Source organism: Magnolia sinica, chromosome 5 (assembly GCF_029962835.1).
Source record: "Magnolia sinica isolate HGM2019 chromosome 5, MsV1, whole genome shotgun sequence".
Lineage (NCBI taxonomy): Eukaryota > Viridiplantae > Streptophyta > Magnoliopsida > Magnoliales > Magnoliaceae > Magnolia > Magnolia sinica.
Genome location: NC_080577.1, coordinates 33,379,911 through 33,403,094, shown reverse-complemented (window position 1 = coordinate 33,403,094; position 23,184 = coordinate 33,379,911). Strand labels below are relative to the sequence as shown.

Here is a 23,184-nt window from a genome sequence, read left to right as displayed (position 1 = left end):
CATGTATATCAATCGTCACACTCCAGCAGAGTAGCAAGTATTTCATCGTGGGCGCTGATTAGGCAGCTCGGAACAGGCGGAGGCCCTGCGGGCCACTGAGGGGCCACCGTGATGTATGACTTCTATCCAAACAGTTCATCCATTTTTTCATATCATTTTAAAATACGGGACAAAAAATATGGTAGATCAATGGTTCAAGTGGACCACACCATAGGAAGTATCAGTGCTAAGGACGCCCACCATTGAAACCTTCGTAGGGTTCACCGAGTCATTTATTTTCCATCCGACTGTTGTTATGGTCGTATACACCTGAATGAAGTGAGAAAATAAATATCATCCTCATCCATAACTTCTGTGATCCCTCAGAATTTTTCAACGGTGGGAATTAAGAATTTTTCAACGGTAGGAATTTAATTCCAATTGTGTGGTCCATTTAAGATTTTGATCTGCCTTATTTTTTGTCCAGTATTCTAAAATTATATGGAAAAATGGATTAACGGTGTGGATAGAAGTCATACATCACAGTGGCCCCTCGGTCCCCGCCTGTCCCGAGCTCGGAACAGGCGGGGGTAGTACGTAATCCGCGCCCCTTCATCGTTAGGTCGGTCTAAAGTCCAGGGTGGCATGTGACGCGTGGGGCATCCTTTCGTGATGTTTTAATTCGGGAATTTTGATACTCTGGTAGCGTAGGAAGCTTGATACGCAGGCACCAGCAACTTGTACACACGACATGCATTAAGTGAAACTAAACCGACTAATTTGCGGAGCCCACTCTATCTAACTAAGGGTCTCAAAATCAGATTGTTTTGAATAATCCTAACCTTTGATTCATGGAATCTTCTTTGTTAAAATGGGCAAACGAGCGTTTTACTTTTAACCGTTCAATCAATGCCCCACCCATCAGATAATCAGATAAACGAGTAATCTTAACTTTTGGTTCATGATACATCAAAACTCGATACAACAGTTCTGATAGTTTACATGCACTCGTATGCCACGTATGCAATTTCTAAGTGCCCGCGTATCATCAATCAAACGCCGCCGGAGTATCCAAAGTTCTTCTCTTGTTTAATTCAGCGCGATGTAAGCTAATCTGGAAGACTATAGAACTCATAGCCGCTGCTACTTTTCGTCGATTTCAACGGCCGATTGATCGATTGAAATTTCGACCAAATTCCGTCTCGTCCGCATCGAGGTACGTATCGGATCCATATTTCCCTGTATATGAATTTTTTTAGGCGTATTTTATGGTTATTTAGCGAATATTTCAGTCTTTAACTCGTTAGTGGAATCTTTCATCAAAGAATGAAGTCCCTGTAGCCTGTTCTGGAGAGGTCAGGTATTCAGGTGGGGAAATTGACCAAAATACCCACAATTTGATTAGGGTTTCACCATCTGAAGGGTAGTTTCTGAAATTCCTCTTTCGGGCCTCTGCAAACACCTTCCACCTACAGCTGAAACTGGGTCTGGGTGGAATCGGGCTTAGGCTAATACCCGGACCTGCCGGATTAGTTATCATCGATGGGCAAAATATTTGGATGGTGTGCCTAGCCCGAACCCAGGTCGGGTCTGGTCTGTTCCTGGACTCGGGTTCTTAGCTCGTTAAAACCCCGTAGGCCCGGTTTATTTGCCATCCGAGTCGCGGTATTGCATATTTGCATTATCCACGTGATGTGGCCGGTTTTGGTTTTATCGACTCGGTCGATCATTTAACCGCACACGCGCAGATTCCATGTCTCGAAAATGAAGTTAATCCGATTGACCGTTTGGCACGTAGCATCCATTCTTTAGGATCGCCTGAGTGCTATCTTACACGTGTCCTTTGTTTCCACGTGTGGGTTGCACTTGGAGGACACGAGTTTCCATTAACACGTGTTAACTGGGCCCATGATAGATTTCTTATGATTCTGAAGAATCGATTTCATCAGTCAATCCTAACCAGTCCATCCATTGGTTGGAAAATGGGTGGTTATCAGAAAAATGCCAACTTATGGTCATGTCCGACTATTTCATCAGTATGATTTTTGCATGTTTTGGCCATGGCATGTGATGGAATTAATGGACGGTTCGGATGGATTGTCCGCCTGTCCCGATGAGTGTATCACAGTAACAAACATGGTAACAGTGGATCGGGTCCCTATTCTTGCTCCGGTAGTAGACCCTCGGGGGTTGGAGTACCCATAGGGACGCGGATTGCGTCCTACCCCCGCCCCGTCCGGGCAGGGCTCTGTGGGGCCTACAGTGATGTAAGTGTTTTATCCACGCCGTCAATCGCTTTTATCAGACCATTTTATGATATTATTCTAAAAAATGAGGTAGGTCCACAACTCCGGTGGACCACACCAAAGGAAGCTGCAGTAATAATGACAAGCACCGTTGAAACCTTTTTAAGGGCCACTGTGATGTTTTTTTTAACCATCTAACCTATTAATAAGGTCATGTAGACGTGGATGAAGTAAAAACACAAATATGAGCTTCCGAAACTTCTCCAGCTCCCAAGAACTTTTTAACGGTGGAAGTTCAATCCCCACTTTGTGGTTTAATTAACACTTGAACCTGCCACATTTTTTGGATTATACTTTAAAATGATATGAGAAAAACGATGAACAGCGTGGATAAAACACTTACATCACAGTGGGCCCCACAGAGGTTGGACGCAATCCGCATCCCATGTATAGGTGATGAAATCCCATTACGCCGTGAGTGTGTGTTAAAAATAAAAATGGCAACAGTGGATCATCTCTCTATACGACAGAGGGCATCGTTACTTTCTCTCACGTGGGGTGCATGATATCCACCCCGTCCATCGGGTACACCATCCCTTGTTTGGTCCTGATTCAAAAAATCATTTTGATTCAACAGTCAGGTGGGTCACCCCATAATATTATACTTGGAACTCTATAAAGTCACACGGAATGGCCCACTGAGTTTTGGATACTTTGATTTTTGGGTAAGTCTTTAATCCTGACGGGGCACATCAGGTGAATGGATTGGATGGCATATACACATCATGGTGGGCCCTACCCAAATTAATGGTGCGTGTTCCTTCCGAACTATTTCCTGTTTCCTATGGCGTGGTCCGCCTGAATGTTGGATCATTATGATTTTTTGGTTCCATGGTGAAGATTAAGTAAATTGCTTGATAGACGAAGTGGATCTTACGAAAGTCCAACCCACAAGGAACCTAGAGCCTGGTAGTTTCAATAAATACATCCATCAATATTATGTACTTCCCCATTGAAGCAGCTATCTATCCTGCACATGGCTATCTGTGTTTATGTAGGGAAAGACCTTCTATTCAAGGATATCAAATATGGGTTACGTGATGGTGATTTCTCTGCCGTTGATTCTCTTCGTGTTGATCGTGGCCATTGCCTGCTATCTTCTCGGTAGAGCAAGGGGTCGAACTGAAGTACCGGTGGTCCAACAGTACTATGGACCACCGGCGCCTCCGGTGCAAGTGCAGGATAAACTATCACAAGTTTAGGGATATGCACCATTCTATTGTATACAGCCATAAATGTATCCTCAGCTATCTTTGTATGGGATCACAATAAAAATAAGTTCCTAATGGTTTACATTTGTCTCCGTTGGCGGTCCCTACTTTCCTATTGCCCATATGATGAATGACTCTCTCTCATACACACGCATATATATATATATATATATATATATATATATATATATTGAAATGCTCGCCTGCGCGCACCAGCTCTCACGTGAACTCTTGAGAGAGAACTCATCGCATCATGTGAGGCCAAAATTTAAATATGGTCCACATTATGCAGTATCCCATGAAACCCGCTCAACTTTTACCTTGACATAAAACTTTAGTGGGCCATGGTGAACGGAAACAATTTCTTCTTTTTTTTCTTTTTTTTTTTTTTCAAACAAGGATTTGAACATATATTCAGAAGAAACCATGACAAAATTTGAAACAATTTCCTCACTTGATTTGTCTTTTTTTCTTTTTTTGTTGTCCCGTTATAGTTTTTGGTCAGTGGGGCCAACGGTTTCACGAGGCGTTGAATCATGATCTTAGCTTCATATCATGTGAGATGAGTTCTCAAAAACTTGTGCAGGTGAGCATGCTATATAGTCATACTTACTTGCTTTGCACATGTGTCATGGGTGTCTAATCTAAACGGTCCATGTGATGCCGAATCTCATGGAACCCCAAGGAACAAATTTTGGAGTCACATTAAATGATGAGTTCTAAAAAAAGTTGGCATGAGTACCGTGAGAACTAGTGAGCAGCCAAGCATTATATATATACACACACACACAAAAGGTAGTATCTACCCTTTTAGGGCCCGTTTGGCCGGGTGGATGGGAAGGGATTGGATCGTATTAGGGTGGATGGCATGGATTTCTAGGTAATGATGGTGTTGTCAGTGGATTGTCTTGAGATCCATGGGATTGTTATATCCCTGGATTGCTATAAAGAGTCTGTTTGGCACGCCCGGCCAATACCGGGATTAAACCTTCCCATCCCTTCCAATCCCTCGAACCGAACACGTCTCAGGCAAATTTGAACAGATTAGGGTGGATTGGATGAGATTTAAAGGTAATGATGGTGTTGTCAGTGGATTGTCTTAAGATCCATGGGACTGGGATCAGATCACCGATTCTGTTTGGCATGCCCGGCCAATCCCGGGATTTAACTTCCAATCCCTTCCAATCCGACCGGCCAAACGGGCCCTTAGCAGCTCAGATGGATGTCATATTCACACCGACGGTGATTTTGTGGTCCATTCAAATGGACGTGGGCGTTCCTATTTCTCTTTTAGATGCCTTGAATGGATCATATCCCAAAGGCCACACCCATTTGGACAATGCTGATCATTGATCGAAGGATTCTGTCTAAAGAAAGGGATATTGTCAAAGAAATTTGGTTACTTTTTATAACAATCCATCCTTTCCACTGAAATGGTTGAGGTTGTCAAATCCGTATGAAATTTTGGGTATGGCCCATCCAAGGTATCACCTACTTGATGATCGGTTGGGATGACATTTACGTTCCTTGTGTTTATGTTCCTTACTCTTATGAACAACAAGCGCCACTTGGCTGCGACTCTGACCGTAGGGGCCCACCTAGATGTATGCATTGTATATCCACACCGTTCGGCTGTTTTCCAGCTTATTTTAAGCCATTTCCTCCCAAACTGAAGTAGATAAAAATTCTTGGTGCACCACACCACTGGAAACTGTGATTTTTTACCATTAAAATCCTTTTGTGGGCCACGAAAGTTTTGGATCATCCAGGTCTGTGTGACCTTATCAATAGGTTGGATGGTCAATAAACACTACGATGGACACGAGGAAGTTTTTAAGTTGGTGTTCTGTGCCCACTCTCTCCTGTGGTGTGGTCCATCTGAAATTTGTATCCCCTTCATTTTTGGGACCATATCTTAAAATAAGCTAGAAAAATAGATGGACGGCGTGGATATACAATGAATACATTGAGGTGGGCCCTCTGGTCAGGGTCTCACCTACATCGATGTTCATTCGGGTGGGGTCGCAGCCAAGTCAGGCTCACGAACAACAAGTAGGGGTGGGGTTGGGTTTGGGCGGGGCCATACAAGCCCCAAGGCCCTAATCCATCCCTTGATCAGGTGCGGTGCACATGCATAAATGAAGAGCCAGTTTAGAAAAGTGAAAACCAAGGTCTACTACATGATCCACGTGGTGCGCACAACATATATCTAGAATAGAATAGAACACATTTAGTAGGCCGAGTTGGGTTGGACCCGGCTGTATCCTAAAATACTGAGACGAATCATGGCCCAAAATTTATTGGACCATAAGAACCCAGCCCAAGTCTCACTGGCTAAACCTAAAGGTCAGAACCCGGTCCAAAACAGGCCTGGCTCACTGGGTCATGCGAGCCACTTGGCCCATTGCCATCCCTAATAGCGAGTCATGTCATTGATGAGTTAAGTGAAAGGAAGTTAGAATCATAGTCAAACCCATAATTTCAATGGCTTGGATCACCGAAAACCAAAACGATAATGTGCGTGCATTGACCCCACGCCAATGATCATTGGTGCGGATATCGGTCTTATTGCAGTGTTGTCTACACGAGTGCATTGAATCAATCCAGTGGCTGTCCATTGTTTTTATGGCGTGGCCTATCTAATGAACTGTTTGGCTTTATTTCTACACCTAATAATCTTCAAGGTGGGGCATGTGCTTGAGATCCAAGTGGCTCATCAGGTGGACCATCTGAATGTAAGATCCGAACCATCGAACACCCCACCTGGTTGTCCCATGGTCCTCACTTTTCAATATGTGGCATGAAGTTTCAATGTAACATCTAAGCGGTGGATACAGTGGGCCCACAGGAAGAGAAATGTATTGTACATTTTTCATTGGATAGCTTGCCTTGAACGTGGGCCATTCACAACTTCTCTAAACCGTCCTTTATTTCGATTCAAGCGTGGTACACGGTGCCATGCCAGATGAGTTGACAGTCCTAATTTTTGCCGGCTTTCATCTTCAAAGTCGGCCCACCTTATCCCGCTGCTTGTATCCCATGCACGGGCTAGGTTGGCACATGTTGCGCATGGATAGTGGGGTGAGTGGGTGAGCAAACATTATAAAACATGATATTTTGATAAAAATGGTCCATAGTCATATGAGATTTTAGTTTCATAAGTATTTCATAAAATTCCACTTTTAATTTGAGTGGTATATGAGGATCACATGAAACTCCAAAGGTGTATCTCCATTTCTTCTACTTAGCTTGAATTCTATAGGCAACAAATTTTTATTTTTTATTTTTCAATGAAATTAATTTTAATTCCACTGTATTCTAAAACAGTCCTCCATAAATCTAACAAATCTAACTCTGTGCTTATGCCTCACCTCTTGTCAATCAAAACCATGCCATGAACAACATACATGATGGGATCTTTTCTAGTCCCTCCCTCCAATAGTTAAAGATCATCAAATCAAATTGATTTTTTAGGAGCGATTGAGGATCAAAGGAAGACCTTACAATGTTCCTTGATCATACTTCATTCTTTCATCTTCTAAAGTCTTCCTGATCGACCAATGGCCCTTACCGTAATTAGCTTCGCTGGTGCCTTCTTACTTGCTGTCTTTGAGCTTGACCTCCTTTCGCTGGGTGCATCAAGGAGAGGAGAAGAGATTGCGGCTCATCTTCTAGCACTCCAACCCTTATTAGTCACTGACAATTGGGCTCGAATTTATACGAGCCAATTACAAAGATTCCAAGCCATTCTCGAGGAATTTCAACAAGCTCAAACTCGTTTTAAGCCCGAGGTCAACCTTGAGGACGGGCAGGCCGAGGTTGAGCTTGAGATCGGGCGGGGCGCTGGTCGGCCTCAAGGTTGGACAAGTCATTATTACATGGCAGGTCGTCCTTGGGGACTTGATCGACCTGCTGATCTTGGTTGTTCCTTTATTGTTGGGCAGGTCGAGTCGATGTTCAAGGTCATCCTGCCCCAGCAATTAGTCAAATTGTAGAGATAAGTGCAGAGCTCGGGCACATGGGGCTGAGCTCTGCTTCGACCTTCTAGATGCTGCCATATCGATCAGTCCATTTTTACCTATAACAGCTGCCCCTACTTCCGAGCGTTATTCATGAGCTCCAGAAGTAGATTGGCGTGGACTGGTGCTCATATGGTGTGCAAAGCTCGAGAGGCTAGGAGGTTGGACAATCTTGTCATCATAGCAGATGTTAGGAAGGCAGCAGGCATGGGACTCGAAGCGAATTCACCAATAAAGGTTGAGTATCTCGAGGGTCATGAGGGCTGCCACGTGGTCGGCGGGAGTTGTTGGCGTGCGACGTCGCGACTTCTCAAGCTCGGGCATTGAATGTAGGTCATAATTGCATTGCGCTGGGCATGAGTATAAAGAGGGGGAAGAGCACTTGGCTCCTCACTTTCGTTCTTTTGTTGCTCTTCCCTTCACTGGACTAGGCGATTTCCGGTAAGTCGGAAATCCCTTTTTTCTTCCTTTCTCCGGTCACGTTCCCTTTTCCGGCTTGTATTTCCCTTTTTCGGCTTTTTCTTTCCCTTTTCCATTTTACCTTTATTCGGGATGTGGGGGATGTCTAGAAGGTAGTCGGTGTCGGGGGCTTTCTACGATAAGTCTTATCATACCATATAGGACTCCGGCATGAACATGCCACTTCCTTCCTCTTTAGTGCCGGAGGGCGAAGAGGTGGAGCTTCATAAAGGAGGTATGCCAGGACTTGAGGACTCAACGGTTGAGTCCTGAGAGGTCGGCGTGTTTGGATCGAACATGACAAGTGCCGACTTGGCAAGGGTAAGGAGGGATTATCAGATCCCTAAGTCGATGGTACATCGTGTGCTTGAGATAGGGTAAACGCCAGGTCGGCCTCGCAAGGGCGAGCTAGCCGTTTATGTGGTAGCCCCGCAGTGCGGACTTCGACTGCCCCTACATCTCGTAGTTCAGAGGGTCACCGCTGCTTTGAGGCTGGCCCCAGGTCAGCTAATTCCGAACGCCTGGAGAGCATTGGTCGGGACCTGCGTACTTTGGCAACAACTCGGGCATCTCGAGCTATCTGTGGGAAAATTCCTGTACTTGTACAGGGTGAAAGTTAATTCTGCAAACTTAGGGTGGTACTATTTCTCCGCTTGGGCTAATCGGGGCTAGGTCCTCATCACCGACAACCCTTCTTCCAACAAAGGGTGGAAAAATAAGTGGTTCTTCATGTCGGGGGAGTGGGCGAACCCGGCGATCGGTGTTCTTGTTGAATTCATGAGTCCAGGTCGGGAACCGTTGAATCACACTAGGTCGGTTATAGTATGCGCCTATTTACTAACTGTTTTCTTTGTTTATTTCACGTGCAGCGAGCCTTCCTCGAACGCAGCCCGAGCTCTCTTCATCACAGCTTCAGCGCGTAGCTCGTGCAAGGTTGTTGGAACCCGACAAGAGGAACCGAAAGAAGCTGATCACTCCTCACTCTCTTCCAGACCGGTATTTCTAAAGTTGCTCCCAGGCTAGCAGGTAGGATGCACTTCGTCGGGCTTCTCCCTTCATCATCATCATCATCATCATCATCATTATTATTATATTTTTTGCAGTGCACAGGGTCTTGACTTCTCTTTCTTTTGTAGACATGTCCGGAAATCCTCGCTCTTCAAAGAAAATGAAGTTGCTCTCCCCGACTGAGGTGGAGCGGCTCAGGAAGGCGGTGAAGCAAGGGGCTTCTCGTTGGGGCAAGGCACCTGGTGGGGTCACGGCCAATCCCCCGCCTGGGATCCCAACACTTGGTGAACAGCTCGAGGCTACTGCAGGTACGACGGCCTCTACTGCTGCTGTTGTTGCTCCTGTTCATGGAGTTGAGGGCGGGACTCCTACTGCTCATGAAGCGGAGGAAGGGGACTCCACCGCTCATGGAGTTGAAGAGGCTTCTGCAGCTCGTGGGGTTGAAGCCCCCACTGTTCATGAGGCAGAGGAAAGAGCCTTCGCTAACCACGAAGTTGAAGAGGCTCCTATAGATCGCGGGGTTAGAGCTCCTTCTCCTCATGAGGCCGAAGGTAGCGGATCGACTTCCGCATTGGGCCCTTTGGCGAAGCTTACCGAGTGGGCATCCCGCCATGTGGTTGAGGACGACATCACAGCCTTGTTGGCCCTTCACCCAATGGACGTGCTGCGGGAGGTGTCAATCTCCCTTCTGAAGGTGAGTTTTTGAATTGTATTTTAGACCCTTGCCCCTCCTTTTTGTTATAGATTCTTGACTCGTTCTTGTCTTCAGGCAGCTCCCGCTCTCTTGGCCACTCGTCTAACTTTCAAGGACATCGGGCTGGATTACGAGAAGCTAGAGGCCGACCTTAAGGCCAAGATCTCTGAGCTCGAGGTCGTCGCGCTTGATAGGGATGCGGCCGTTGCTCAGTCGGAAGCCTTGCAGGGGGCTTTGCGAGTACTGGACGAGGCCCTTCAAGAGGGCGTTTCAAGGCGGTCCGAGTTGGAGGACCTGAGGCTACGGTTTTCTTCCCTAGAGTCTGAGAAGCTGAGGGCCGAGGAAGAGCTCGCGGAGGCGACTTCCAAGTCGGCAGAAGTTGCAGCTCGATTGGCTGAGGTCGAGGCGTCAATTCCTAGGGTGCAAGCGGCGGCTGTTAAAGCTTTTAAAGCTTATGAGGGACGAGCTGAGGAGCTTGAAGAATACTTTGACATGGGTTATGCTCGATGCGAGGAGCTTGTCAAGTTGAAGTACCCGGATCTCGACCTGGGCTGTTTGGCTGAGGAGGTTGCTGAGACTTCTGTTCTTGCCGAGGTTAGGGCTGATGAGGTCGCTGGGGCGCCTATTCCCGCAGAAGCTCAGGCCAAAGACCTCCCTTGAAGACCGGCTGAGGGCCTGTAATTTATTTTTCTTTTGCTCATGTAATCTTGACTCTTTTTTTTTTTTTTTTGTCTTATTAATGAATGAGCTTCTTGGAACATGGATGTTCTTTCTTTTGGTAGATGCTTGTGTGATTGCTAGGTTCATAAATTCGTAATTAGTAAGTCACACGCGAAGTTGTAATGTGTAGATAGGATGTAACAATTCGAACAGGTAGATTGTTAAAATAGGCCGATCTCGAAAATTTATGGTCGTAGGACTAGTAGAGTTCCATGGAGTTTCTTTCCTTATAATAGGGGAAGTTCTTTGTAGCCGGTAATGTAGTTTGGTTGGTTAATAAAATGAAGGGAAAATTTCTTCCCCGAACTGGGGGAAGTTCCTTTATAGAACACATAAATGTAAGAATAAACAATAGTTTGCTGAGCCCCCTGACTCCCTTTGGGAAGGGCAGGTTACCTCTGTTGGAAAAAAAATGTAGAAACAGTTCGTAGAAATGCGTTGTTTCCAAAGGAAAAGGGATAGGTCTTTGTGGGGTAGATTAGTCACGATCCCTTTGGTCGGGCACCTTTTTGAGCCTTCAAGGGTAGTAGATCTTCAAGTATTCTGCATTCCACAGATGAGGTAGAGATCGTCTGTCCATGTCCATGAGTTGGTAGGCTCCTAGCCGTGATGTTCTTATGACTTTGTAGGGTCCTTCCCAGTTCGGTCCCAGAGATCCATTGCCAGGTTCTTTGGTGTTCTGAAATGTTCTATGGAGGACTAGGTCTCTAGCTTGGAACATACTCGTTTTCACCCTAGAATTGTAGAAGTGGGTGACTTGCTGTTGCCGAGCTGTGGCTCTGAGTTGGGCTTTCTCCCTTTTTTCTTCAAGCATGTCGAGGTCCAGCGCCACCTGCTCAGCGTTCTGGGATTCGTCGTATGAGCGAGTTCGGGCAGTTGGGAGTTCGATCTCAACTCGGACAACGACCTCAGCCCCGAAGGCTAGGGAAAAGGGGGTTTCTCCTGTGGTTGTTCGGGTAGTGGTCCAATATGTCCAGAGAACATGGGAAAGCTCATCTGCTCAGGCTCCCTTAACCATTCCAAGCTTGGTTCAGAGGTGGTTCTTAATGATTTTGTTGACCGCTTCGACCTCCCCGTTAGCCTGGGGGTGCCGGGGTGACGAGTACACGTTTCGAATTCTGAGGTTCTCACACATGCCTCGAAATCGGTCGTTGTCAAACTGCTTCCCGTTTTTTGAGACAATTGTATATGAGACGACATATGATGTTCTTCTAGACGAAGTTGGTAATTTTCTGCTTGGTGATCTTGCTCAGGGGCTTGGCCTCAGCCTATTTAGTGAAGTAGTTGACCACGACGAATACGAACTTGGTCTGTCCTTTACTAGTTGGTAGGGGGCCAATGATGTCGATCCCTCACTAGACGAAGGGTCATGGCTCGGTCATGGGAGTCGGTTGCTCGGGTGGTTGATGAGGTATTGTCGCGAATCATTGAGATTTGTCTCACCTTCTGGGTGTATTGTTTGGCGTCTTCCTGGATGGTTGGCCAAAATATCCCTGCCGGATGACTTTGTGGGCCAGGGCGCGGCTGCCAGAGTGGTTGCCACAAATACCCCCATGAATCTCTCAAGACGTACTTGGCCCCTTTTGGTCGAAGGCATCTGAGATAGGGAAGGGAGAATCCTCTTTTATACAAGGTGTCCCCAACCATGGTGTATCGGGCCGATCTGGCTCGAAGTCTGCGTGCCTCGAGCCGCTCTTCGGGTAGTCTTCCTTCCCGAAGGTAGCTGATTATTGGGTCCATCCTGCTTGGCTTTGAATCTATTGGGAGGACAATGCTTGGGTCGGATTTGCTAATGCTCGATTTGGCCAAAAATTCGATCGGTATTAACTTTGGGATGTCGCCTTCGGCTGATGTGGCTAACATCGCCAGCATATCTACTTTGGAGTTTTCCGATCTAGGGATTAGGCCAATATTACATTTGGGGAATCTGCCGATAAGTTCTTGGGTTTTTAGCAAGTAGGCCTTCATTCTTTCCTCTTTGGCTTGGTATTCACTAGCTATCTGATTGACAACAAGTTGTGAGTCACCGTGGACTTCTAGATTCTGAGCTCCCATTGCTGCCGCCAGCCTGAGTCCGGCCAGTAATGCTTGATATTCTACCACGTTGTTCGATGTTTGGAATCCAAAGCATATTACGTGCAAGCTCGATTAGGAGCCTCGGGGACTATCCCGGCCCCGCCCCGTTGCCTTTAGAATTGAAAGAGCCATCAACGTACAATGTCTATGTCGGCAGATCTGGCTCGACTGTCCGATACTCATGCTGATCAACCTTGTTGCTCGGGCCGGCTTCCCAGTTGCTCTCACACACAAGCTCGACAATGAAATCAGCCATTGTTTGGCCTTTGATGGCAGTTCGGGGCTGATATTTAATATCAAACTCGTTGAGTTCGACTGCCCATTTCAAAAGTCTTCCTGACACTTCGGGTTTCTGAAGTACTTGGCGGAGAGGTTGGTTGGTCAGGACTATGATGATATGGGCCTGGAAATAAGGTCGCAGGCGTTGAGATGAGATGACCAGGGCTTAAGAGAGCTTCTCGATGTTTGGGTACATGGTCTCTGCCGGGACCAGGGCTTTGGTGACGTAGTACACTGGTAGTTGTTTTCCTTCTTGCTCCCGGTTAAGTGTCGAGTTGGCCGTTGTCGCTAAAACTGCCAAGTATAGTATTAGTGGCTCTCCTTGCTCGGGCTTTGAAAGCAGTGGTGGAGATCCTAAGTACTACTTGAGCTACTAGAAGGCGAGCTCGCACTCTTCCGTCCATTTTGTCTTTTGTTTTCCTTTCAATTGTTTGAAGAAGGGGAGACATTTATCAATGGCTTGAGAGACAAAATGGTTGAGGGTGGCTATTCTCCCTATGAGGCATTAGATTTCTTTCGTCGTCTTGGGGGAGCTCATGTCTAGCAGAGCTTGTATTTTATCGGGGTTTGCCTCTATCCCCCTCCAGATGACCATGAAGCCAAGGAACTATCCTGAGCTGACGCCAAAGGCGCACTTGCTCAGGTCTAGTTTCATCCGGTGCTTTCGCAGGATTGCGAACATCTCCTCAAGGTCGGCGATGTAATTTGTAGATTTAATGCCCGACTGTACTATCGACCAATTGGTCGATCCATGGGAGAGAGAAACTATCCTTGGGGTAGGCTTTGTTCAGGTCAGTGTAATCAACACAGATCCGCCACTTCTCAGTAGACTTTCTTGCAAGGACGATGTTGGCGATCCAGTCGGAGTAGTACATTTCTTCGATGAAACCGGCTTCAAGGAGTTTGCCGACCTCTTCTCCAATTATTACGTACCGCTCTAGCTCGAATGCCCGTCGCTTCTGCCTTACTGGTCGGTGGTCAGGGTCGACGTTCAATTTGTAGACTATTACCTTTGGATCGATGCCAGGCATGTCCTGGTGGGACTAGGCGAACACGTCGGCGTGTCGTCGGAGGAGATTCATGATCTCGTTCCGCAGGACTGGAGTTAGTGATGAGCCGACCTGAATTGTTCGGGCCGGGTCGGATTCATCGAGCGGGACGGTCAAGAGCTCTTCCATCGGACAACCTCTTTCGATCGAGTCCTCTCGGGGGTCAAGGGAGGTGATGGCTATTGCATGGTGTTGTGTTCTCAATGCCACAGAGTAACATTGTCGAGCTTCTTGTTGATATCCTCTGACCTGCCTGACTCCGTATTCGGTCGGGAATTTCATTGTGTGGTGGTATGTGGACACCACTGCTCGTAGAGTATTAAGGGAAGGTCGTCCGAGGATGACGTTGTAAACATAGGGGCAGTTGACTACTAAGAAGTCGACCATGGTCGTTGTTTGGTTCTGCCCTTTTCCTGCTGTGACTGGGAGTTGTATGGATCCTTTGGAGGTGACTTTATCTCCTACAAACCCGAGCAAGGGGGTTTTGATAAATCGGAGTTGGGAGGCTTCAACGAAGAGGATGTTAACTGAGCTATTGGTGTCCACCAATATCCGAAATATCTTGCAGTTAGCTATAGTCATAGTCACCACTAATGCATCATCGTGCGGGTGGACTCCTCGGGTGTCATCTTCGGTGAAGGTTAGCTCATAAGATGCTACACTTTGTTCCTTCGGAGGCCTGTTGGTGACGTGGACTTGATGTTCCGAGCTGCTATGATTGATACTTCAGGCATGAGCCTTACGTGCTCGGTTCGAGTCCTCTCCTCCAGCGGGTCCGCCAAAGATGGTATGAATTTTCCTGGTAGCTTCATTGTTGATGGGCTGTTCATTTTCTCGATCTGCCCGTTCTTCTCTCTTGCTAATGTATTCCCGCAAATGTCCGTTACGAATGAGGGATTCAATCTCCTCTTTCATATCAAAGCAGTCATTGCCAGAGTGACCATGGTCATGGTGGAAGTGACAGTACTTCTGTTTGTTGCGTTTGTCGGCGCGACCTTCATTCTGTTTGGCCATTTGAGAAGGCGTTGTCCCGGACTTCAATAAGGACCTGCTTGGGCATGGCATTGAGGGGAGTGGAGTTAAATCTGCTCTCAGGCCGTCTGCTTGGACACTGACTTTTAGTTAGGTCGTCGTCCTTTCTCTGTTTGTTGCTATTATTCGGGGCTTGTTCTTCCTTAGGTCGCCTTTCCTTGGTCGAGCTACCCCTATTTCGAGCAGCTTTCCGCGAGCTGAAAAGCTCCTCGGCGTTGGTATATTTCTGAGCTCGATTAAGGAGATCAGCCAATGTTGTTGGGGAGTTCTTGTCGAGTGAGAAGAGGAACCTCCTTTCCCTTAGGCCCCCCATCATAGCAGCCAATGCGATCTCTTCTGAGTGCCCTTCCACTTGTATCGCCTCTGGGTTGAAGCGCTTGATGTAGTCCTTTAACAACTCATCTTCTCTCTAGATGATGATGATGAGGTGAGTAGTCGGTTCGAGCCTTTCCTTCCCTCCGATAAAGTTAGTGATAAATGCTTTGCTGAGCTATGTGTTAAGGAAAACGCCCAGCACATAACCGCGGTTGATGCGCCATGAAGTTCCATCCAAACCCTAAAAGATTATAGGTGTTCGTTTGGATCAGTGGTCCCAAAGTAAGGGGCAATCTACGACATCCAGAACTTGAGCGGGAGGCGGGCATGCATGATGTCGGCGGTAAACGGGGGATCGGTTTCTTCCAGCATTGCTTCTATTGAGGTCGGAGCATGTGTGCGGTATGCCTATCGTATGTCATTGATCTGGCCCCGTAGTTCATTAAGCTCGGCCTCCTAGGGATCTTCTCTCTCAGCTACTGCCTCAGCCGCAATTTCGGGAACTCTGATACGCCTCTTCTTCTTCAACTCGTGACGTAAATCAGAGGCAGCTAGTGCAGCAGTGCCCAAGACGTGGGAGGGCGCCGCCTTTGATACTCTAATTTGTTTGCTCCTCTGGGAGTAGGCAGGCGCCTCAGATGGTGCGAGAATCTCTGTGGCTGCTCGAGCTATTGCTTCCTCAGCCCCATGGACGGGGGAGGGTTCTGTTGCTCTAACATTTGTTTTATCAAGTCGATATTGTTCGTTAATGCTTCAACTTGCTGCTTGAGAGAGACAAGCCGACCTCTCCGATTCTGGGACCGCTGCATCGGTTTTGTGGGCGCCGAGTCAGCCTGAAGTTGGGAAGATGAATCCTGACAATCAGCAGACCACTCCAGTGGTGGGAGATCGGGTGCAACTGTGGAGGTCGGAGCTTTCTTCCTTTTCTTTGCCACTGTTGAAACACTGCAGATGAGGAGAACGACTTTTGATGTCGTTCCCATAGATGACCCCAAACTGTTGATGCAAAAATCTGAGCGTCCTTCCTAGACCGCAATGAACCTATAATATAAGACAAAGATGGAGACCCTGACTATAACAAGGGACCCTCGGATGCCAAAGTTAGGACAGAGATACCAAATCTAGGTGAACATTAGTCTTTTAGCGTTGGTTGTGCGTACCTTTGCTTATGGCAGGGGGAGTATATATAGGTTCCCCAATGGCGGTGTCAAGTATTGCAATGAATCTGCCGCCCAACAACGTCTCATACAAGGATTTTAACTCCGGGAGTGTTGCGGTGATCTTCCCGAGATCTTCGGCGAGAATCTAGGAGGTGGTCCCTCTTGGTCTTCAGATGGTCGGTCTTCAACCAGGTTGAGGTTTAATCTCGAGGTCAACCTTGAGGTCGGGCAGGTTGATCAGTCAACCTTGAGACCGGGCAGGCCGAGGTCAGCCTCGAGGTTGGACAAGTCATTATTACCTGGCAGGTCGTCCTTGGGGACTTGATCAGCCTGCTGATCTTGGTTGGTCCTTTACTGTTGGGCAGGTCGAGTTGATGTCTAAGGTCGTCCTGCCCCAGAAATTAGTCGAACCGTAGAGATAAGTGCAGAGCTCGGACACATGAGGCTAAGCTTTGCTTGGACCTTTTAGGTGCTGCCATATAGATCAGTCCATTTCACCTGTAACAATTAATATTGATGATTAAGGGATTAATTGGGACAATATTAAAGATGAATGGTCTAGTTCGATAATGAAGATGAATAGTTTGATGGGATTGATGTCAAAGTTGAATGGTCCAATTTTAATGATATTAAAGATCAATAGTCTAATTAAGCCAAAAATGAATTCTAATGATCTAATTGAACCAATATTAAATGGTCTAATAGGTTGAAATTGAAGATAAATGATTTGATTGGACTTATATTCAAGATCAATTGTCTAATTGAGTTGATATTGAAGATCGATGGTTAGAATAGACTGATTCAAGCTAAAAAATTGGGTTATTATTGATGATCAATAGTCTTATTTGGCTGATAATGAAGACAGACGGTCTGATTGGACTAATTTTTAGATCGACTTGTCTAGTTGTCTGATTCAAATGATATTGAAGATCAATAGTCAACCTAGGATAAGATAGAAGATCAACTGTCCAACTTGACTAATATCAGACCATTCATCTTTGATATCGATCCAACCATATCATTGATCTTCAATATCTGCCCAATCGAACCATTGGTTATCAATGGCCTCCTTAGAACGTTCATCACCAATTTTGGCCCAACTAGATCGTTCATCTTTAATAGCAGTCAAATAATATTGCTTTATTCATTTCCAATTTTGGCCAATCCAGACCGATCAACTTTGATGTGGGACTAATTATATTGTTGATCTCCAATACCACCCAATCGAACCTTTGGCCATAGATAGCGGCTTCATTAGAACTTTCATTACTAATTTTGGCCCAATTAAACTGTTTATCTTTGATAGAAGTCAAATCATACAGTTGATCTTCAATATTTGCTGAATTGGACCGTTGGAATTCAATATCTACTCAATTGCATCATTCATCTCCAATTCAGTCAAATAAAGCCATTCATCTTTGATATCACCAAATTATACCGTTGAATATTTGTCCAGTCAAGACTGTTGATTTTTAATGTTAAACCAATCACATCATTAATCTCTAGTTTTTGCCAAATTACACTATTTATCTTTATTATAAGCCAAATCAATACAATTGATCTTTAATATAGACCTAATTGAACAGTTGATCTTTAATATAAATCCACTCGGACCATTGATCTCCAATTTTGGCCTAATCGGACCTTCCATCATTGATTTGATCCAATTATACCATCTATCTTCACTGTCCGCCCACCCATTTAGACCGTTGATCTTCAATATCCAACCAATCAGACCATTCACCTCCAACTGTTCAAATTATACTGATTATCTTTGATATCAATTTAATCATACCATTGATCTTCTACATTGGCCCATCAGACCATTGATCTTTTAATCCAGACTAATCATACCATTCATCTCAAATTTTAGCCAAATCTAACCGTTCATCTTTGATATCGATTCAATTAGACCATTCATCTTCAAAATCGATTAAGCCAAACTGGTAATCTTCAATGTTGGAATATTGGCACAAGTGGACCATTTATCTCCAACTTTGGGCCAATCAGACCATGGATTTTCATTATCAATTTAGTGGGACTGTTAGTTTTCAATTTTTGCCTAATCATCTTTGAATATATCATTCTAATAGGAAAATTCAGCTTTAATATTTATTGGATTAGGTTGTTGGTCTTCAATATCCACTAACTTGAACCATTGATCTCTAATATCCACTTAATTGGACCATTCATCTGCAATTTTAGTCTACTCAAATTGTCCGGCTTCATTATTGGTCTAATTTACCCGTTATCTTCGATATTGGCTCAATCAAACCGTTGAACCTCAAGATCAACCAGATTAAATCATTTATCTATAATTTCAGGGAAACTAGACCATTCATCTTTAGTATTCTTCAACAGACAAGTTAGCTTCAATATCATTTGAATTATGATAAGAGTGCACTATACATGTAGAGTCGGTTGGAGAAAGGAAGGGTGATAGAGATGGGAGACGAAAGAGATAAGTGAGGGAGGGACATGATAACATGAAATGAATTGAGCTTACAATTCTGATTAAATTTCTAAAAATTAAGGAAATAAGCCATTATGTATTTAAAAGAAGTTAACATTATAATTGTAGTGAACGATCCAAGTGCATTTTCTTAGTATAATATGTATTATTTTTAAGATTTGCATGTAACCTCTTCTCTTTTTGCTGTACTGTAAATAATTCCCTCACGGGTGTATTTGTAAATAACCCCAAAACTTTTCTCACCGCTAAAGAAAAGCTCCTCCAAATTAATTTAACTAATGACTCGTTTGGGAGCTTGGATTTGGAATGCATTGGAATCCAAATCACAATTATATTGGAATCAAGGTAATTGTGATTTCCCAATTATATTTGGTTGAAATGTCTTGGAATTCAAATCTTTCAGTTCGGAGCTTGTATTTGGAATGCATTGAGATTCTTTGGTATATTCACATTACATAAATTTAATTAATTAAATCAGTTTTTATATACCAAATTAATACATGAAAGAGCATTTTTGTCCTTTTAAATGCACAAAATATTAACAGTCAGCGACAGTGGACAGTCCTCATGTGAGTGTATGCAACACGTGTTAGAGATCCATTCACATGTTAGAAATCTGTGCCATTCAACAGGTAGAGTACATTGTGAACCATGTGATGGACCAAAAAATAATGTTAGCCAGCTGACTGAGCAGATCAAATTAACTTGATAAAAATCGGTAGATGGAAGAAATAGATCGAGCATCCAAATTAAAAGTACCTGTATAGATCTCCTCATGTGAGTGTGTGCAACACGTGTTAGAGATCCACTCACATGTTAGAAATCCGTGCCATTCAACAGGTAGAGTACATTGTAAACTATATGATGGACTAAAAATAATGTTGCCCCGCTTAGTAGCAGACCAAATTTACTTGATAAAAATTGGTGGTTGGAAGAAACAGACCCAGCCGTCCAAATTAAAAGTAATAGTATAAATCTCCTCGTATGAGTGTATGCAACATTTGTTAAAGATCCACTCACATGTTAGAAAACAGTGCCATTCAACCGGTAGAGTACATTGTGAACTATGTGCTGGAGCAAAAATATAATGTTGGCCTGCTGACCAAGCAGATCAACCTTACATTATAAAAATTGGTGGTTGGAAGAAAAAGACCCAACCGTTCAAATTAAAAGTGCTTGTATAGATCAATTAACGACCTAACTACCCTCTAGGAGCTTCCCATGAGTTCGAGCTCTGTGGGCTCACTGTGATGTGTGTCGAACATCCATACCATCAATCAGATACATCCTATCATGGTGGGCCATGAGCCTAAAAATCAGGCTAATCCATGACTTATTTGAGCCACACCATAGACAACAGTTGAGTGTGGATGCCACCCATTGAAATCTTCCTCATTATTTATAGGGCCCACAGATATATAGTTCAGACATCCAACCCATCCATTGTGTGTTTTCTAGCTAGACGAGGAGTCGCACCCAATTTAAGCCCATTCCAAAGGATGCAGATTGCGTTGCATCCTACCCCCGCCCGTCTCTAGCCCCAAATGGGCAGTTCTGCGGGTGGGCCCACCGTGATGTATCAGTTTATCCTAGCCGTCCATCCTTTTTCTCTTATCATTTTATGGCATGAATAAAAAAATGAGGCAGATCCAACACTTAAGTTTACCACGCCAAATAATAAGCTTGGTTGCATTAAATGCAAGAGTCATCTTTGGTGTGGTCCACTTAAGCGTTGGATCTGCCTCATTTTTGTATGCATGCCATAAAATGATAAGAGAAAAGGGATGGACGGATTGGATAAACTGATACATCATGGTGGGCCCACCCGCAGAACTGCCCGTTTGGGGCTAGAGACGGGCGGGGGTAGGACACAATCCGCGTCCCATTCCAAAACCCAGGTGGGCCACAACAAGTGCTTTTTAGATGTTTTTGGCATAACTTAACATAATTTCAGATAATTTGAGTTTTAGATATGACTACTTTGAGACATCCCATAATCTAGAGGAACCTATCAAATGCCATGTGTGAATGTCTAACAAACATCACGGTGGGGCCCACGTAGCTAGAACTCATGGGTGGATGATAAATGTCTCAGACTTCGGACAAGTGTGTATGGGACTGTTGGACACGTGTCATGCCACCCAAACGATCCTGGAATATATAGATTGACAGCATGTGATGATTGATCCACACACATTCACAATTTGTACATGTGACGATACACTACTCAAATTAAACTGATGTACCTGTGGAAGCACTGTCAGCCAGTCACTGTTCTAACATAAGTCTTGTTAAATAATCCTAACTTGTAATAAGACCATTGAATAATTTTCATTTCATCTGTCTAACACATGACCACCTAAATCCGATAATTAAGTTATCAAGTGTAGTTTTTGTTCTACGGTCCATCTAGACATGGACCCATAATTGAAAAAGTTATATTTGTATATTCCTAGAAAGTCCAGGATATACTTTCTTAGAGCCGGTGTATCATCTATAACATTCTTTCAGAGTACCAAAGGGCAGGAGAATTCAAGAAAAATAAGAGGATACACCAGCTGTATCATAAGTTATTGTAAAGGCTAACATATCACGGGTGTAGAGTATTCAAGAAAAGGTGGGTCCCACCAATATGATCAAATATTAAAATCAGGTTGATATGCTCATTAAACGAACTAAACATCAAAATCATTGGAAATCAAATTGCATTATTCAGTGTCTTGTATAGCTCTCTCACTATGTTTATTGACCTAATTTTCATATCAATTGATAATTATACTATGGCCCACCTTTTTATTGGATTGGACGTTAGACTCGTGATTGATATAACATGTTCGGAGGGGAAAAAAATATGGTTTTATCATTAACTTCTGATACAACTGCTCTCGTCCTTCTCTCGGATCATTTTTTTTCAAGAGACATGGGGTTGGAATTTGATACTCTGGCTGCAGATTATCCATGATATACAGGTACAATGAACTTGCAAACTCTGGATTAATTAACTCAGATTAAACCCATTAAATTGTGGAACTCACTGTAGCCATCTGACAAATATTGTGCAAAATTGATGTATACATATGTGTAGGTTAGAGTTTTGGATAGATTGTTTAGATATTTTAATTGCAAGGATTAATATATCATTTTTTAGAATTATTAATAATCTAAAGTATTTTATCTAATTAGATCAGCGATTGAATTTAAATTTCAAGTTTCACGATGTGATTCACCTGAAATCTTACAATGTGTCGCTATATACTCAAATTCCTACGCCGTCGTGTAAATATTTAACTTTGGAAGGACTTTTGTGTAAATTCTCAAAACTTTAGTAAGGTTTATTATTCTTTTAAATTATTTTATTATCGTCGACGTTTTATGAAAGTCATGTTTATTGCATGTCTGTGAAGAAGGTAGCATGGTGTCTATATTTTTAAGGAGACGTGATAATTATGAAAGTCTATTATGGAAAGTTTGTTATAAAAACTCTATTTTGTAAGGTTTATTTATGGAAAGATTTTGACACATGATTTCAAGAAGAATTTATGCATTGTAGAAGTATGATTTTAAGAGAAATTCATGCACCAAATATATGGGAATACTTGCAAATAGTTGGGGTAAGTTAATGTCTCATGGGTTGAAAATCCCAAAAAGCAAAATAAGTGGGGCTTTATGACCATTTTGTTAAAAGACATTAAATCTCAATTGGTACCTCTTGGTTTACCTTGGTCAAGAGTGGAGTGAAGCATGTCAAGATTGCGATAATTTCCCTGAACCTCCTCATGTTGGTCCAAGTGGAGTTACATATGTCAGGATTACAAATTTACACTGAAGCACATGTGTCAACATTCTCAAAATAAAAAATTTCGAACAATTTTAAGCGCTAATTTTTAGACAAGTTTTTTAAAATAAGAACATTGGATAATTTTTTAACCATTTAATAAATGTCCGTTTATTTTATATACAAGAACTAAAAAATTGTATAGGTGGCATACAGTAACTAAATCTTAGCTGAGTAAGTTGCGGAACCTACAATCTCTAAGTTACAATCCAAAAATCAGACTGGTTGAGGAATCCTAAACTTTGATTCATGAAAACTTATTTGATGAAATCATAATTTGGAGATCTTTCATAAACTCCTAAAACTTAGGATAGACATTTTCATCTTTTACCTTCCAATAAATGTTTACCAATATTCAGATAATCAATTAAGCTTAAATTCCGGTTTATGATGATCTAGACAGGAAATCATATTTTGGATAGTTTAATTTGATCTACTCATACTCCACACATGAAATTTTGAAATACTTGTGTATTGTCCATCACACTATTGTACGAACTCTATAAGGTGGGCCTTATTGATCAACGGTCTGGATTGTCCTAAGGGTTGGATAATGTGATCGGGTGCAC

General features: G+C 43.7%; 1 protein-coding gene across 2 annotated transcripts; it reads left to right on the top strand.

The window, feature by feature from the left end:
* The first annotated feature begins 1,079 nt into the window (after positions 1–1,079).
* On the top strand, positions 1,080–10,436 carry LOC131245921 (uncharacterized). 2 transcript variants are annotated; one of them, XM_058245699.1, is made up of 4 exons: positions 1,080–1,195; positions 8,844–9,000; positions 9,111–9,676; positions 9,752–10,436. In XM_058245699.1, the coding sequence occupies exons 3-4, from the start codon at positions 9,113–9,115 to the stop codon at positions 10,334–10,336; spliced, it is 1,149 nt and encodes a 382-aa protein (XP_058101682.1). In that variant the 5' UTR covers positions 1,080–1,195; positions 8,844–9,000; positions 9,111–9,112; the 3' UTR covers positions 10,337–10,436. The 2 variants fall into 2 exon arrangements, with proteins under 2 accessions (XP_058101682.1, XP_058101683.1); XM_058245700.1 differs by lacking the exon at positions 1,080–1,195 and adding an exon at positions 7,927–8,761.
* The last annotated feature ends 12,748 nt before the right edge of the window (positions 10,437–23,184 follow it).